This window comes from Vombatus ursinus, unplaced genomic scaffold, assembly GCF_900497805.2.
Source record: "Vombatus ursinus unplaced genomic scaffold, bare-nosed wombat genome assembly UNPS02014811.1, whole genome shotgun sequence".
Taxonomy (NCBI): domain Eukaryota; kingdom Metazoa; phylum Chordata; class Mammalia; order Diprotodontia; family Vombatidae; genus Vombatus; species Vombatus ursinus.
In genome coordinates this window covers 1-17,141 of record NW_020954589.1, presented here as the reverse complement: position 1 = coordinate 17,141, position 17,141 = coordinate 1, and the positions used below count along the sequence as shown (strand labels likewise).

The 17,141-nt window shown below is 35.9% G+C and overlaps 1 protein-coding gene across 1 annotated transcript in view; it reads right to left on the bottom strand.

Annotated features, from left to right (window-relative positions):
* The window catches only part of LOC114053396 (dynein heavy chain 8, axonemal), a gene marked incomplete at its 5' end in the record, with an annotated part of 217,447 nt that extends 207,809 nt beyond the window's left edge, over positions 1–9,638 (bottom strand). Inside the window, 4 exons of the mRNA XM_027876403.1 lie at positions 4,526–4,698; positions 5,339–5,563; positions 8,935–9,096; positions 9,534–9,638. Coding sequence (XP_027732204.1) covers positions 4,526–4,698; positions 5,339–5,563; positions 8,935–9,096; positions 9,534–9,638 — 665 coding nt within the window. The remainder of the gene's footprint in view (positions 1–4,525; positions 4,699–5,338; positions 5,564–8,934; positions 9,097–9,533) is intronic.
* Between the last annotated feature and the right edge of the window lie 7,503 nt (positions 9,639–17,141).

Here is a 17,141-nt window from a genome sequence, read left to right as displayed (position 1 = left end):
CAGTGATTAAAATGCTGAAAACCACAGACCCAAGGATAGGCCCCATGGTATGTAATTAGAGACTACCTTCCAAGTTGACATTGATGCATATTAATTATGACTGTTACAGTCATTTAATCAGTTTCAAATCCATCTAACTGTACCATCTTCTAGTCCACATATTTCTCTTGTCCATAAAGACACTTTGTCACATGCTTTGCTAAAATTCAGGTATATTCTGTCTATAGCATTCTTCTGATCTATCATTCTAATAACCCCATCAAAAATATTAGGCTAATTTGATATGACATTCTTTTAAAAAAAACTATTTATTTATTTCTAGTTTTCAACATTCACTTCCACAAGATTTTGAGTTTTAAATTTTCTCCCCCTCTCTCCATCCCTCTCCCCAACATGGCATGCAATCTGATATAGGCTCTACTTATACATTCATATTAAGCATATTTTCACATTAGTCATGATGTAAAGAAGAATTAGAACCAATGGTAGGAACCATGAGAAAGAAGAAACAAAACAACAACAAAAAAAAAAAGGAGCGCAAATAGTATGCTTCCATCTGCATTCAGATTCCATAGTTCTTTCTCTGGATGAGAATAGCATTTTCCATTAAGAGTCTTTTGGAGTTGTCTTAGATCCTTGCATTGCTGAGAAGAGCTAAGTCTATTAAAGTTAGTCGTCGCACAATGTGGCTGTTACTGTGTACAACTTTTTCTTGGTTCTGCTCACTTCCTTCAGCATCAGTTCATATAAGTCCTTACAGGTTTTTCTGAAGTCTGCCTGCTCATCATTTCTTATAGCATAATAGTATTCCATTACATTTATATACCACAACTTGTTTAGCTATTTCCCCAATTGATGGGCATCTCCTTAATTTCCAATTCTTGGCCACCACAAAAGAGCTGCTATAAACATTTTTGTACATGTGGGTCCTTTTCCCATTTGTGTGATCTCTTTGGGATACAGACCTGTAAGTGCTATTGCTGGGTCAAAGGACATGTACAGTTTTATAGCCCTTTGGGCATTGTTCCAAATTGCTCTCCAGAATGGTTGGATCATTTCACAACTCCATCAAAAATGCATTAATGTTCCAATTTTCCCACATCTTCTCCACCATTTATCATTTTCTTGTTTTGATTTGCATTTCTCCAATCAATAGTGATTTAGAGCATTTTTTCATATGACTATAGATAGCTTGAATTTCTTCCTCTGAAAACTGCCTGTTCATATTCTTTGACCATTTATCAATTGGGGAATGATTTGTGTTCTTATGAATTTGATTCAGTTCTCTATATATTTTAGAAAAGAGGCCTTTATCAGAGACTGACTGTAAAAACTGTTTCCTAGCTTTCTGCTTCCTTTCTAATCCTTGTTGCATTGGCTTTGTTTGTGCAAAAGTTTTTCAATTTAATGTAATTAAAGTCATCCTTTTTTTTTTTTTTTAGGCAATTGGGGTTAAGTGACTTGCCCAGGGTCACACAGCTGGCAAGTGTCAAGTGTTTGGTCTCAGGCCGAATTTAAACTCAGGTTTTCCTGACGTCAGGGCCGGTGCTCTATCCACTGTGCCACCTAGCTGCCTCAAAAGTCATCCATTTTGCATTTCATAATGTTCTCTATCTTGTTTGGTCATAAATTCTTCCCTTCTCTATATATCAGATAGGTAAATGATTCCTTGTTCTCCTTGTTTGCTTATAGTGTCAGTCTTTTTTTTTTTTTGCTTCAAGATGTCTTTAATATATAGAAACGCATTTTTTGTAAATAGTATTTTTTTTCCAATGACATTTAAAGATAGTTTCCAACACTCATTTTTAAAATTATCTTTTAAATTAATTTATTTTTTAATTTTCAACATGTACTTCCACAAGATTTTGAGTTCCAAATATTCTCCCTATGTCTCTCTTCCCCCTACCCTAAGACTGCATGCATTCTGAATACCCCTGACCCTAATCTGCCCTCCCTTCTATCACCTCCCCTTCTCTCTTGCCCTTCCCCTTCTATTTTCCTACAGGGCAGGATAGATTTCTATACCCCATTGCCTGTATATATTTCCCAGTTACATGTAAAAATAATTTTTAACGTTTGTTTTTGGGGTAGCTAGGTGGCACAATGGATAGAGCACCGGCCCTGGAGTCAGGAGGACCTGAATTCAAATCCAGCCTCAGACACATAACACTTACTAACTGTGTGACTCTGAGCAAGTCACTTAACCCTAATTGCCCTCACAAAAAAACAAACAAACAAAAAAAAAACATTTGTTTTTAAAACTTTGGGTTCCAAATTCTCTCCCTTCCTCCCTCCCCACCCACCCTCATTGAGAAGTCAACCAACTCAATATAGGTTATACATGTATAGTCATGCAAAAAAAAAAAAAACCACTTCCATAATAGTCCTATTTTAAAAACTATATTTCCCTCCATCCTATTCCACCCCCCATTTTTTTCTATTCTCTCCTTTGACCCTGTCCCTCCTTAAAAGTGTTTGTTTCTGATTACCCCCTCCCCGAATCTGCCCTCCCTCCTATCATCTTCCCTCTCTTATCCCCTTCCCCCCTATTTTTCCTGTAGATAGATTTCCATAGCCAATTGAGTGTTTATGCTATTTCCTCCTTAAGCCAAATTCAAAGAAAGTAAGATTCACTCATTCCCTCTCACCTTCCCCCACTTCCCCTCCACAGTAAAACTTTTTCTTCTCTGTTTTATGTGAGATAATTTATCCTATTCTACCTCTCCCTTTCTCCATCTTCTAGTATAATCCTCTTTCACTCTTTAATTTTATTTTTTAGATATCATCCCTTCATCTTCAACTCACCCTGTGCCCTCTATGTATACACACACACATATATATATTCATACACACACACACACACACACACGTATGTATATTTCCCTCCAACTACCCTAATACTGATAATGGTCTCAAATATCACCTTTCCATGTAGAAATGTAAACAGTTCAACTTTAGTAAATTCCTTATGATTTCTCTTTCCTGTTTACCTTTTCATGCTTGAGTCTTGTATTTGAAAGTCAAATTTTCTATTCAGTTCTGGTCTTTTCATCAAGAATGCTTTAAAGAACTCTATTTCCTTGAATGTCCATCTTTTCTGCTGAAGGATTATATTCAGTTTTGCTGGGTAGGTGATTCTTGGTTTTCATCCTAGCTCCTTCGACCTCCAGAATATCATATTCCAAGCCCTCCGGTCACTTAATGTAGAATCTGCTAAATCTTTTGTTATCCTGATTGTTTCCACAATACTTGAATTGTTTCTTTCTGGCTGCTTGCAATATTTTTGCATGCTGGCCCACACTGAACTGCACTCCTCTCCCAGCCTGACACAACAGACCTTTCCCAGGTTCTCTTGGGCTGGAAATTTGTTTTACTCTGTCTTTTTGTGGGTTCTGCTGCTCTAAAATTTGTTTAGAGCCATTTTTTACAGGTATTGGGAGAGGTTTGGGGGAGAGCTCAAGTAAGTCATTGCTTTTACTATGCCATCTTGGCTCCGTGTAGTATCAGTCTTTATTATCTAAATCAAGTACCCGTTTTGATTTTATCTTGGCATAAGGAGTAAGAGGTCAGTCTATGTCTAATTTCTGCCATCCTATTTTCCAGTTTTCCCAGCAGTTTTTGTTAAATAGTGAGTTCTTACCCCAGAAGCTGGAGTCCTTGGATTTATCAAATAGTAGATTGCTATAGTTATTGACTGTTTGTTGTGTCTTGTGTGCCTAACCTATTCCACTGATCCACCACTCTATTTCTTAGCCAGTACCAAGCAGTTTTGATGATTGCTGCTTTATAATACAACTTAATATTTGGTAAGGTTAGGCCACCTTCCCTAATATTTCTTTTCTCTTGATTTTCTGGATCTTTTGTTCTTCCAGATGAATTTTGTTCATTGTTTTTTCTAGTTCTATAAAATATTTTTTTGGTAGTTGATATGACTTATTCTTGATGAAGTCATACTGGCTCTTAGTAATCATTACTTCCTTTTCTTAATGCTCATGAACAACTACTTAATAATATGTGCCTGAATTTTGCTAGGAATGGAAGTCATACTTATCTGCTTCTAATTTGAATAATCTTTTCTATTTAAAGAAAAATTAACCCAACTTTTACTTGTATCTTCTGGAATTCCTCTAATTCTCCACAAACTTTCATCACTGACAAGGTTCAGCCATCAGGCTCACAGGTTGTCTCAGTACACTGTGATGTAGGTCATCTAGGACTTAGGGCTCGAACTCAATGAAATGATATGTGCTTTTGTCTCACTAATTCTTTCTTTGCATTCATTCTTCAGAACTAACATTCACTGACATATTCTTGTTTTGGTTTTCTGGCACTAAGTCTGTTTTGTTGCCCTGTATATTTTGATATTTTTCTACATTATACAAATTAATTTTAAATAACAATTCCAGGTATTTCACTATTAGGACCAGCAATTCATAAGCAATACTTAATGTATACCCCAAAAAATTTATAAACTGCAAAAATTCTGTTGAATCTAACTATAAGATCACACAAAAGTGCCTTTTACCTATCTGTTAACGGGGTAATAACTAGACGATCAGTACATCCAAGAAATTCATTCTGGTAGACAAAATCAACATCTGTAATGGAAACTACAGTTTGGTCCAAATCTTCCTTAAAATAAAATCTGCTCTGCTTTAGCCATTCAAAATCTGTAGGTGATTTGATATGCATTTTTACCTTTAAAACACAAAACATAAAAGTTATTATTATGTTACAATGTCTGGTTTTATAAATGCTTGAGCAATCACACTAAATTTAAAAATTCTGTGTTGGGTTGTCTATCTAGTCTAGCATATTATGACACCAATGGATATCTGGTAGAAAAGTATGGCTGTCTTCTTTTTGGTCTTCATCCAAAGGTTATATATATGCCCAAAATATTGTTGATTTCCTTTAGCAACTTGTTAGAGAGGTGGTGAAAGCTGGATAAGGAATTTCAGTTTTAGCTTTGTCATTATCTACTATAATTTATTATAGCAGGCTACTGGAAGAGCCTTTGGTGATATACTTGGTAGATGGTTCACATCTTCCCCACTCTGAAATTTCTAGACAAGAGGTTTAGCAATTGTTTTCCATGGAACCCAGAGGCTTTACTTGCATTCTTTAGGAAATTGTTAGAGTTTCAAATGGTATTTTGAAAATGGAATTGGGCTCTGGATATTTTTGTCAAATTAGTATTTTCATACACATATACACATGTCAATTAAAAAAGAAAATGGGACATATAAAATAGGGACAAAAATACATACAGCTACAATATTGTTTATTGTCACATATATTAAAAAAAAATTTTAACTTTAAGAAACTTATACTTTACCAAGTCATCAAAGATATCTCTCTGGTGTACATGGATAGTAATTAGGGTTTCAAATTTCACTCTATCAAACTTGGTCAGATCATGAGTTGTCTGACTAATGAGAACATTTAAAATATCCAAAAATTTCTGATTGGTCACTTGCATAATTTTCCTGTCATCTTTTGCATTATTTAAGGCATCTTCTGCATCATGTGTCCACAACATTTGAATTCCCAGCAGTCCTACCTAGAGATCCAAAATATGAAGAACATTACCTAATATTTATAAACAATGAAGAAACAATTTATAAACAATAAACAAAAAGTTTATTTAGTAATCATCTACCCTAAAGGTAAATATTTTTCCCTCATTTAAGCTAAAACACATATGCTATCTTTGGGGCTATTTATTTTGCTCAGTATCCCCCTCATTGAGAAGGCAAGCAATTTGATTTGATACAGGTTATATATGTACAGTCATGCAAAACATATTCCCATATTTGTCATGTTGTGAAAGAAAACAAACAAAAAAGAAACCACACAGGAAAAATAAAGAAGGTTAAAAAAAAGTATGCTTGGATCTGCATTCAGTTCTCTTTGGAGACGGATAGCATTTTTCATCATAAGTCACTGGATCACTGTATTGCTGAGAACAGCCAAGTCATTCACAGTTGATCATCATACAATACTGCTGTTACTGTGTACAATGTTCTCCTGGTTCTCTGCTCATTTCACTTTACCTCAGTTCATGTAAGTATTTTCAGGTTTTTTGAGAGCATTCTGCTCATGATTCTGCAAATGCTTAATTAAACTACTCATCCACTCACCCTTGACCTCACATTGAGACGTACAACTTCAAACAGTGATTCTAACCACATGCAGCCTTTAAACTAGGTGATATGAAATACTGCTCAAAATATTTAAAAAAGTAAATTTATGGCATCTTACATCTGGAATTTCTCCTCTCAATGACCCTCACATTCACTGGACACAGGCACTTAATAAGCCCATTTTGACTACTAAACATAGCAAAAAGAAAGGTGAAGATACCTATATCAAGCTTGAACATTTCCCCAAACCCTCTCTCATACCCACAAATTATGAAAGTTTAAAATAAGAAAGTGTTTGTCTGGAACTCATTTCAGGATCAGGAACTACACCAGAAGGGAGCAAGGGAAGCAGAAGGGAAAGAGAGCCATTCACCCCTCTCTCTTATTAGCAGATGGTATTTTGAACAGTTGTCAGCCCAGGCCACTGTGGATTTGCCTCCATTGCACAGAACTCTGCCAGATGGGTCTCCAGGCGCCATGAATTTCAAGAGTACTGGCTTTTCCAATGCTTCCTTTTCTCATCCTGATTCTGAGTAGGTACAGTCTTTGGCTAAGATAGCAACAATAATCATCAGCTACAGTCACACCACAGTCTCAATCTTAAATTTTTAGACCTACAGAAGCCATCACTTACAGTTCCCAGTCCCCTGGTAGGCAGCCAGGGGAACCAAAACTTAATGACAGGGTAAACTCACATTTTAGGCTATCATAGCAATGGAAAGCCATGCCACACATAGCCACAAGGAAGTCAGTACATCAAGAGCGGCAGTTCCTAATTTCCTTAAGCCGCACATAGTAAACTGGAAGTCTTTCAAGGACAGCACAACAAAAAAATTTAACACCCATGTATGCCTGCACTCAGATCTCTTCACAATTATACTCTTCTTTGTCAAAACTTACAGGAGTCCTCAGTGAATTAACTTATAGCTGTTTGGAATAGGACATGATGGAAGAAAAGCGTATCCCTCCATCTTTCCACCTCTTGGCTTTAGTTAGAACAGGTTTTAGAAAAGTGGACACCAAGAGACATGTAACTAGATTGATGAGGCTACTTTCTATTGTTCACAGGGCAGAACCTGGATTCAAAACTGACACTCCTTCACAAGAGGGAAACATCTACCTTGGTATTCAGATCTAGCAAGAACTTAAAGTGTGGAACAGATGATGACTTCTTCAAGAAGTCAGAACTGTGAGCGTGGAAGATTATAATATATTACATAATTAGACTGGGATTAGTGAGTGGAGCCTAAAGCTAGCCTGAAGGCTTTGCTCCTAGGTCTTATTTTTTCTCTTCTCTTTGAGGACAGAATTGGCTTCAGTGGGTTTTGCCACTCTTCTCTGGCAACTGCACTGGTGGCCTAGTATGAGTATCTATCAATAATCCATTTCTCTCCTCTTTCCAGAAACATTTTGTATGTCTTCTTGGATCTTCAGAGTTCTTGAGAACTATAGTCACAATTTATAGAGGTCATTTTTGGGGATGGATTAGTATGTTTATTCCTGAGCTGGAAGTTTTCCTGAAAGTTCACGTACATCATAATCCTTACTGACTATCTCCCTCTTACTGATTTGCTTGCTTTTTAAAATTAAAATGTTTTTTAAAATTCAATTTTATTTTTAGTTCCAAATTCTCTCCTTCTCTGAACCACTGAGGAGGCAAGAAAAACAAAACTCATTAAAATATGTATAGTCATGTGAAACAAATTCTTGTATTAGCTTCATCCAAAAAACAAAGAGAAAGAAAGAAAAGAAAATACACTTTAAACTATACTCCAAGTCCATTAGGTCTTCTTCTGGAGGTGGGCAGCATATTTTCTCATTAATCATGGTTGCTCATTATGTTGATCAGAGATCCTAAGTCTTTCAAAGTTGATTATCAATATTCTGTTAGTTCTCCTGGTTCTGCTCACTCCACTTTGCATCTTACTGACTGTCTTATGAACAAAATTGTACAAGTGGGAGGTGCTGCAGGCCTGTAACCAGAGTGGTGGCTGTGTGAGGGGAGAGGTGTCTTAGTGGTTAAATCTCATTATTTTCTCTACCTATATTGTCCTTGGCTTCCCTGCAGCATGCACACTCTTAGATACTTTCTCCTGGCTGTCCCAATGCCTGTTTCACTGTTCTGCTTAGTGTCCAACGCTAGGTCATCATCTTCTTAGCATGAGGATTGTCAGGCCTCTCTTTCAAGCATTCTCTTCCCTCCCTCTTTGAGTGTGAGGGCACCAGGTCTCTGATCTAAGTCTGTTTCTGTTTCCTTTCTAAATTCTCTCACTTGATGATCTCATTAATAGAGATGTCATAGGTTGAACCTAACATCATGAGTTCAAGTATTTTCTCTACACAGATGGCTCCAAAATTTATATCATATTTATATTACACCATTGACTGCCTTTTGGTCATCTCCTTTTACAAACCTGCCTTTTCTCCAAACTTCCCCATTTCTATTGATGATATGGCCATCCCTCAAGTCATCCAAGTTTTTAACCTCAGAATCATCCAAACTCCTCAGCTTGGCAGTACTGCCTTTGACAACTTGCCTGCAATTCAACTTCCAAGCCTTATTTACTGTTACTTCCTTCCGCAAATCTTACATTACATCCTGGACTGTTGGCTAGTTTTCAAACTTGATATTCCATGACCTAAATGTCTGAACTACATAAAACTTCTTCATTCCACAACAGATGTGATGCCTACAAGCACAGCTTCAAGGTCACACATACCACAAATGTATCATACTATTTTCACATAAATTTGTTTGTACAATTATTTTAAAATGTTGTGTTCTCACCTGTGCTGGAAAATGGAATAGGAAAGGTAAGAGTTGGAAACCAGTGTCACTAATTTGATAGTATGCTAATCGAATGACATTGTGTAGTGAAGACATTTGCATTCTTAACAAGTCCAGAAGCCAAATCTCCACTGGACCTTTGGCCATGACTGGGGTATCCAACTGAAAAAAATTAATGAATGCTTATTACAAACAAGTTATGTCATATTAGTAATTTATGTATTACAAATTCAGCAAATTAATTCAAACAGTTCACAAGCAGAGTGACAACCATGGTAGGAAACTGAATTTAATTCTTCATATCAAAATAGTTGAAACAGCAATAGATGTGCAATTTTGGAGAATCAAAGCAACCTTAATGATCTTCTAGTATAACCTCCTCATTTTATAGTTGAACATACTGAAGCACAGAAAAGTTAAAAGTGACTTGCCCAAGGTCACATAGCTAGTTAGTGGCAAAGCTAAGATTATACTCTACCTCTATATTGCTCAATGACTCTCTACAACTTTTTCTATGTTTATTTGATCTTTAAAACATTGGCAATATTAAAATCAATAATTTCATCAATAATAGTAACATTTTAAGGAAGTCAAATTACTTGAATTTTTTCTCCTTCTCTTGATATGACTGTTAGCATCCGATCATAATCCTTTGCATGAAATTCCACTTCATTTATGTTATCAGATACTGCAGGTAAATGAGGCTGAAAAATAATGAAACATTATGCAGAACAATAAGCAAAAATATCATCAATTATTTTGCAAAATTACCGAGACACTACCAAAACAGGGTTCAAATCTGTTTCCAAAAGAAGATCCAACTGTACCACTTCTGTAACTTATCTCACAGATAAATCTGAGTCTCACTTACTTTCCTGAACATAACTCTACATTGCCCAACTTTCTGTTTGCCTTTTCTTTTCCTACATCCTCCATAAAATTGTATAAGATGAAATGGATACATATGAAAGCTCTATTTAAAGCTGCCAGACCAGGAATGGCCTCACTACTGATGTGACAACGGAAATAGTGGAACATGTAATTGCTGTTTCTTCCACCTCTACTCATCCAGATATACACTTTTGGGGGGAGTGGAGAGGGAAAGTGGGAACCACCCTAATATGACTCCATTTTAGTGATATGCATAAGGCAAATAAAGAGGTTGCACATTCTATTCAGAGTAGAGACTGGTAAGCTGGGGGAAAATGTTCTGCACCAGTAACAGGTTCATTGATAATTTTTAATTTATTTTAATTTTTCCTATAATCTGTAGGTTTTTAGAATAGGAAATAGAATAAATTCTATAATAAACATAATTTATTATTTTTCTTCCTTTCTTGAACTTTCAAAAGGTGAATCCTTGACTTTTAGAGGTAAAGCCCAGATGACTGAGGAGAGAAAGCAGCCAATCTCTCCCAACATTTCCCTCCAAACAACTTTAAAATAATGCTTCCAATGAGCAGCAGAGCCAACAAAAGGTCAAGGTCATCGATTTTTACAGCACCAAGACAAATTAGGAGGCCAGAGAGGTTTGGGATGCTGAGGATGAGAGTCTATTTGGTGGCAACACCAGCAGGGGGCCTTGGAGGTGGCAATACCAGCTGCAACAGCAGTAACTTTGGGAGCTCTCTGACCAGAGATAATAAGGAGATATGACAAATGGTCACAAAGAGACTACGCAGGATCTTCATGCTAGCACTGGGTACAGGACCAAACACTGTTTGGCAGCTCCAGTGCCTACACCCACTTCTGAATCACAGTTCCGCTGCTAAGAGTAGTGCTTCCTGTCCTAAGGGAGAAGGGGCCCTGAGGAGCAGTATCAATTGAGGTCACAAAGGAGCAGTGATGATACTTTTCCTCAGATCAAACCCCCTTGGAAGCACTAAGAACTTTCAAATCCCCAGAACTAACTCTAAAAACAACAGTATGAAAAAGCCAGAGGCTTAGTACACTGCTCTTTCCATCTCCATCCTGAGTTGTTGTTGTTGCTTAATCGTTTCAATAGTGCCCTATTCTTCATGACCCTTATTGGTTTGTTTTGTTTTTTTGTTGTTTTTTTTTTTCCACAAAGAAAATGGAGTATTTAAGATTTAGTGAATTGCCCAGGGTCACACAGCTAGCAAGGGTCTGAGGCCAGATTGGAACTTGGGACTTCCTGACTCCAAGTCTGGCACTCTATCCACTATACTACCTAGCATCCAAGAATAGAGTACAACTTTAACACAAAGTTAAAGTCAAGAAATAGACTACAAAAATGACCATACAAATAAGCAAAAACCTAATCATAAATAGCTCATATGGTGACAGGGAAGATCAAGGCACAAACTCAGAAGAAGACAATGATGTCATAACAGCTACAAGGAAAGCCTCAAAGAAAGACGTGACATAAGCCCAATAAGAATTCCTGGGAAAGATAAAAGTGATCTTCAAAATCAATTAAGAGTAACAGAGGGAAAACTGGGTAAAAGAATGGGAGTGATGTAAGAAAATTATGAAAAGACAATTAACGACTTGGTAAAAGAGGTACAAGAAATACTGAAGAAAAAAAACTGACCAAATGGAAAAGGAGGTACAAAATTGCCAAACAGAAAAAGAGGTATAAAAGCTCACTAAAATAATTTCTTAAAAATTACATTTGGGCAAATGGAAGCTACTGACTCCATGAGACTTCAAGAAACTATAAAACAAAGTCAAAAAATGAAAAAATAAAAGAAAATGTGAAATATCTCATTAGAAAACAACTAACCTGGAAAACATATTGAGGAGAGATAATTTAAGAATTACTGAAAACCATGATCAAAGAAAGAGCCTAGATATCCTATTTCAAGAAATTGTAAAGGGAAACTGCTCAATAGTTTAGAACCAGAAGGCAAAATAGAAGTTGAAAGAATTTATCACTTGAAAACTCCCATATCAAAGAGAAAATACTTCAAGCAGCCAGGGGGGGATAAAAAAAACAAAAAACAAAAAAAAAAAACAAAAACAAAACACCTCAAAACATTCAAATATGGAGCCACAGTCAGGATCACACAAGATTTATCAGCTTTCAAGTTGAAGGAACAAAAAGCTTGGAACATGATATTCCAAAGAGAAAGAATTATAACCAAGAATAACCTATCCAACAAAACTGAGCGTAATCTTTCAGGGGGAAAATGGATACTTAATGAAATAGAGGATTTTCAAGCATTCCTAATGAAAAGACCAGTGCGAATAGAAAAGTTGACATTCAACCATAAGACTCAAAAGAAACATATAAATGTAAATATAAAAGAGAAACTTTATAAAAGACTCAATAAAGTTAAACTGTTTACATTCCTATATGGGAAGATGATACATGTAACTCCTAAACACTCTATTATTATTAGTGCACACAGAAGGACTTTACATAGACAGTATAAGAGTGATCTGATTATACTGGGATGATCTTCAAAAAACGGACGGGTGAGAAAGAGAGATGCATTGGGAGAAGGGGAAAGGAGAAAATTATGTCACATAAAAAAGGTACATAAGGAAGAGTTTTTTACAGTGGAAGGGAAAATGGTGGAGGGAAAGACAATGCTTGAACTTCACTCTTATCTGAATTCATTTAGACATGGAAGAAGATATATACACACACTCAAGTGGGTATAGATGTTTAGTTTACCCAACAGGGAAGTAGAAGGGGAAAGGAAAAAGAGAGAGAGAGACAGAGACAGAGACAGAGACAGAGAGAGAGGGAGAGAGAGAGAGAGAGAGTTGATAAAAGGGACAGCAGATTAAGGGAGGCAGTGGTTAGAAGCAAAACAGCCTTTACAAAACAGACAGAGTAAAAAGAAAGACAGAAGGATAAACAGAAGAAAATAGGATGGAGGGAAATGCACAGTTAGTAATCCTAACTGTAAATTTGAAAGGGATGAATTCATTCATAAAATGGAAGCAAATAGCAGAATGGATTAGAAACCAGAATCCAATATGCTATTGACACGAAATAGAGAGATATACACAGATTTAAAATAAGGGACTGGAGCAGAATCTATTATGCTTCAGTCAAAGAAAAATGACAGAGCAAGTGATCATGATCTCAGACAAAGCAAAAGCAAAAATAGACCTAACGGAAAGAGATAATCAGGGAAACTACATTTTGTTAAAAGGCACACCATAGACAATAAAGTAATTATCAATATTAAACATATATGAATGAAATGGCAGAGCATCCAAATTCTCAAAGGAAAAGTTAAATGAGGTATAAGAGGAAACAGTAAAACTATACTAATGAGGGAACTCAACTTAACCTTCTCAGAGCTAGATAAATCTAACCATAAAATAAATAAGAAAATCAAAGATATGAATAGAATTTCAGAAAAGTTAGATATGATAGACTTCTGGAGAAAACTAAATGGCAGTACATGGGCATACTTAGCTGTACATGGTACCTTCATAAAAATTACCCATGTATTAAAAAAAATAAAAATAAATAAATAAATTACCCATGTATTACGGTATAAAAACTTCACAACCAAATGCAGAAAAGCAAAAATATTAAATGCATCATTTTCAGACCATAATGGAATAAAATTATATTTAATAAAGGACTATGGAAACAAATTAAAAATTAATTGGTAATTAAATCAATCCTAAAGAATGAGTCAAAGAACAAATCATAAAATCAATAATTTCATTAAAGATAATGACAACAATGAGACAACATAACAAAATTTGTAGGATAGTTTGGCCAAAGCAGAATTTAAGGGAAAACTCATTTTCTAAACATGTACATCAATAAAAGAGAGAAAGATATCATCAATGAACTGGGCATGCTAATAAAAAAAAAAAACTAGAAATGGAACAAGTTTAAAAATTCCCAATTAAACAACAAAATAGAACTCCTGAAAATCTAAAGAGATTAATAAAAATTGAAAGTAAAAAGATTAATGAACAGATAAATTAAATTAGAACTGGGTTTATGAAAAACCCAATAAAATAGATAAACCATTGGTTAATTTGATTTTTATTTTTATTTTTTTCTGAGCTTAAAAACATGTCATTTATTTTTTAATTGAGACCCTAATAATTTACCCCAGACAGAGGTTAATACATCAATCAGAAATAAAAGTTTTTGTCCCTTTGTATATTTTTGGAAGGAGGTGGTAAAAATAACTTCAAGTATGCCTGTTGTATTTGTGGTATTTTTCCTTTCATTCATGATAACTTGCTGAAATATCAATTTTAAATAAAAAAAACTTTTAATGAATAAAAAGGCAAATTAGCACATCTTCATTTTCTAGGATAGTTGAAAATGATTTAGGGTTTAAGGAAAGCCTTAATTGTATTGGCAAAAAATACTATTAGCTTACATTTCAATTGTACTTTCTGGTTTACAGAGCATTTTACTCACAAAAATCATATATTCCTATTTCTATTCCTATTTTCTGGAGGAGTGAACTGCGGCTCAGAGAAGTAATATGCTTTGCCCATGGTCATAGACTACTAAGTAGCAGAGGTGAAATTCAGATTTTTTGCAGATTTTTTGAGTCTGAGGCCAAATGTTTTTTCTTTATGTTGTGGACATGATGGTAAGGATGCTAGACTTGTGAGACTGAGGACCTGATGTCGTCTTCACTTTGACATTTACTAGCTGTGTGACTAGCATGCCCATCTCCCCTCAATCCTCAGAAAAGCCTGGCTCGATCCATCCAGCTCTGCTATCAATTGATTTCTTTCTTCTCTGGTCAAACTCCTTGAGAAGGCTGTCTGCAATCAATGCTGCCACTTCCTTTCCTTTCACTCCCTTTTTAACTCTGTAGTTAAGCTTCTGATTTCATAATTTAAATGAAACTCCTCTCTCCCTAGATACCAGTGATCTCTTAATCACCAAACCTAATGATCTTTTCTCAAACCTCATCCTTCATCACCTTTCTGTAGCCTTTGAGACTGCTGATTGCTTGTTTTTCCTTGTTAACATCTTCTCTTTCGGTTTTTGTGATGCTGCTCTTACATTGTTCTACTCCTACCTATCCGTCTTTTTTTTTATGGTATTTTTTATTTTTTTTTTGTTTTCAACATTTACTTCCACAAGATTTTGAGTTCCAAATTTTCACCCCATCTTGCCCCTCCCCCCACCCCAAGATGGCATGCATTCTAAATACCCCTTCCCCTAGTCTTCCTTCCCTTCTATTTCTCCCCCCCCTTCTCTCATCCCCTTCCCCTTCAATTTTCCTGTAGGGCAGGATGGATTTCTGACCCCATTTCCTGTATTTCTTATTTCCCAGTTGCATGTGAAAACATTTTTTTTTAAACATGTGTTTTTAAAACTTTGGGTTCCAAATTTTCTCCCTTCCTCCCTCCCCACCCACCCTCATTGATAAGGCAAGCAACTAAATATAGGTTATATATGTGCAGTTATGCAAAACACTTCCATAGTAGACATGCTGTGAAAAACTAACTCCATTTCCCTTAATCTTATCCCACCCACCCATTTATTTTATTCTTTCTTTTGACCCTGTCCCTCCTCAGAAATATTTGCTTCTGATTACTCCCTTTCCCAATCAGTCCTCCTCTCTATCATCTCCCTACTGTCTTGTCCCACCCCCCCCATTTTCCTGTAGGTTAAGACAGATTTCCACACCCAATTGAGTGTGTATGTTATTCCCTCCTTAAGTCAAATCCTATGAGAATAAGATTCACTCATTCCCTCTCACCTTCCCCCATTTCCCCTCCACTGTAAGAGCCTTTTCTGGTTTTTTTTTGTGGTATAATTTACCCCATTCTACCTCTCCCTTTCTCCTTCTCCTAGTATATTCCTCTCTCACCCCTTAATTTTATTCTCCAGATATCACCCCTTCATCTTCAACTCACCCTGTGCCCTCTATCTATCTATCTGTCTATATATACATACATTTAATTTTTTCCCCTCCAACTACCCTAATACTGACAAAGGTCTCATGAGTTACAAATATCATCTTTCCATGCAGGAATGTAAACAGTTCAACCTTAACAGGTCTCTTATGATTTCCTCTTTCCTGTTTACCTCTTCATGTTCCACTTGAGTCTTGTATTTGGAAATCAAATTTTCTATTCAACTCTGGTCTTTTCATCAAGAATGCTTGAAAGTCCTCTATTTCACTGAATGACCATTTTTTCCCCTGAAGGATTATACTCAGTTTTGCTGGGTAGGTGATTCTTGGTTGTAATCCTATCTCCTTTGTCCTCTGGAATATTATATTCCATGCCCTGTGGTCCCTTAATGTAGAAGCAGCTAAATCTTGTGTTATCCTGATTGTGTTTCCACAATACTTGAATTGTTTCTTTCTGGCTGCTTGTAATATTTTCTCCTTGACCTGGGAACTCTGGAATTTGGCTGCAATATTCCTAGGAGTTTTCCTTTGGGGATCTCTTTCAGGAGGAGATCAGTAGATTCTTTCAATTTCTATTTTGCTCACTGGTTCTAAGATATCAGGACAGTTTTCCTTGATAATTTCTTGAAAGATTCTAGGCTCTTTTTTTGATCATGTCTTTCAGATAGTCCAATAATTTTTAAATTCTCTCTCCTGGATCTATTTTCCAGGTCAGTTGTTTTTCCAATGAGATATTTCACATTGTTTTCTAATTTTTCATTCTTTTGGATTGGTTTTACAGTGTCTTGATTTCTCGTAAAGTCACTAGCTTCCAATTGCTCTATTCTAATTTTTAAGGAAGTACCTTCTTCAGTAATCTTTTGGACTTCCTTTTCCATTTGTCCAATTTTGGTTTTTAGGGCATTCTTCTCTTCATTGGCTTTTTGGACCTCTTTTGCCATTTGGGTTAGGCTATTTTTTAAGGTGTCATTTTCTTCAGTATTTTTTTGGGTCTCCTTTAGCAAGCTGTTGAGTTGTTTTTCGTGATTTTCTTTCATCACTCTCAGTTTTTCCTCTACTTCTCTTACTTGCTCCTCAAAATCCCTTTTGAGCTCTTCCAAGGCCTGGGACTGATTCATATTTTTCTTGGAGGCTTTGGATGTAGGAACTTTGGCTTTGTTGTCTTCTTCTGGTTGTATGTTTTGATCTTCTTTGTCACTAAAGTAAGATAACATAGTCTGACTCTTTTGCGCTGCTTACTCATGATCCCAGCCAATTATTTGAGTTTTAAACTCTTTGTTAAGGTAAAAGTCTGCTTCCAATGTGAAGATGTACTGTCCCAAGCTTCAGGGGTTTGTACAGCTGTTTTCAGAGGTACTTCTAGGGACCTGTAAA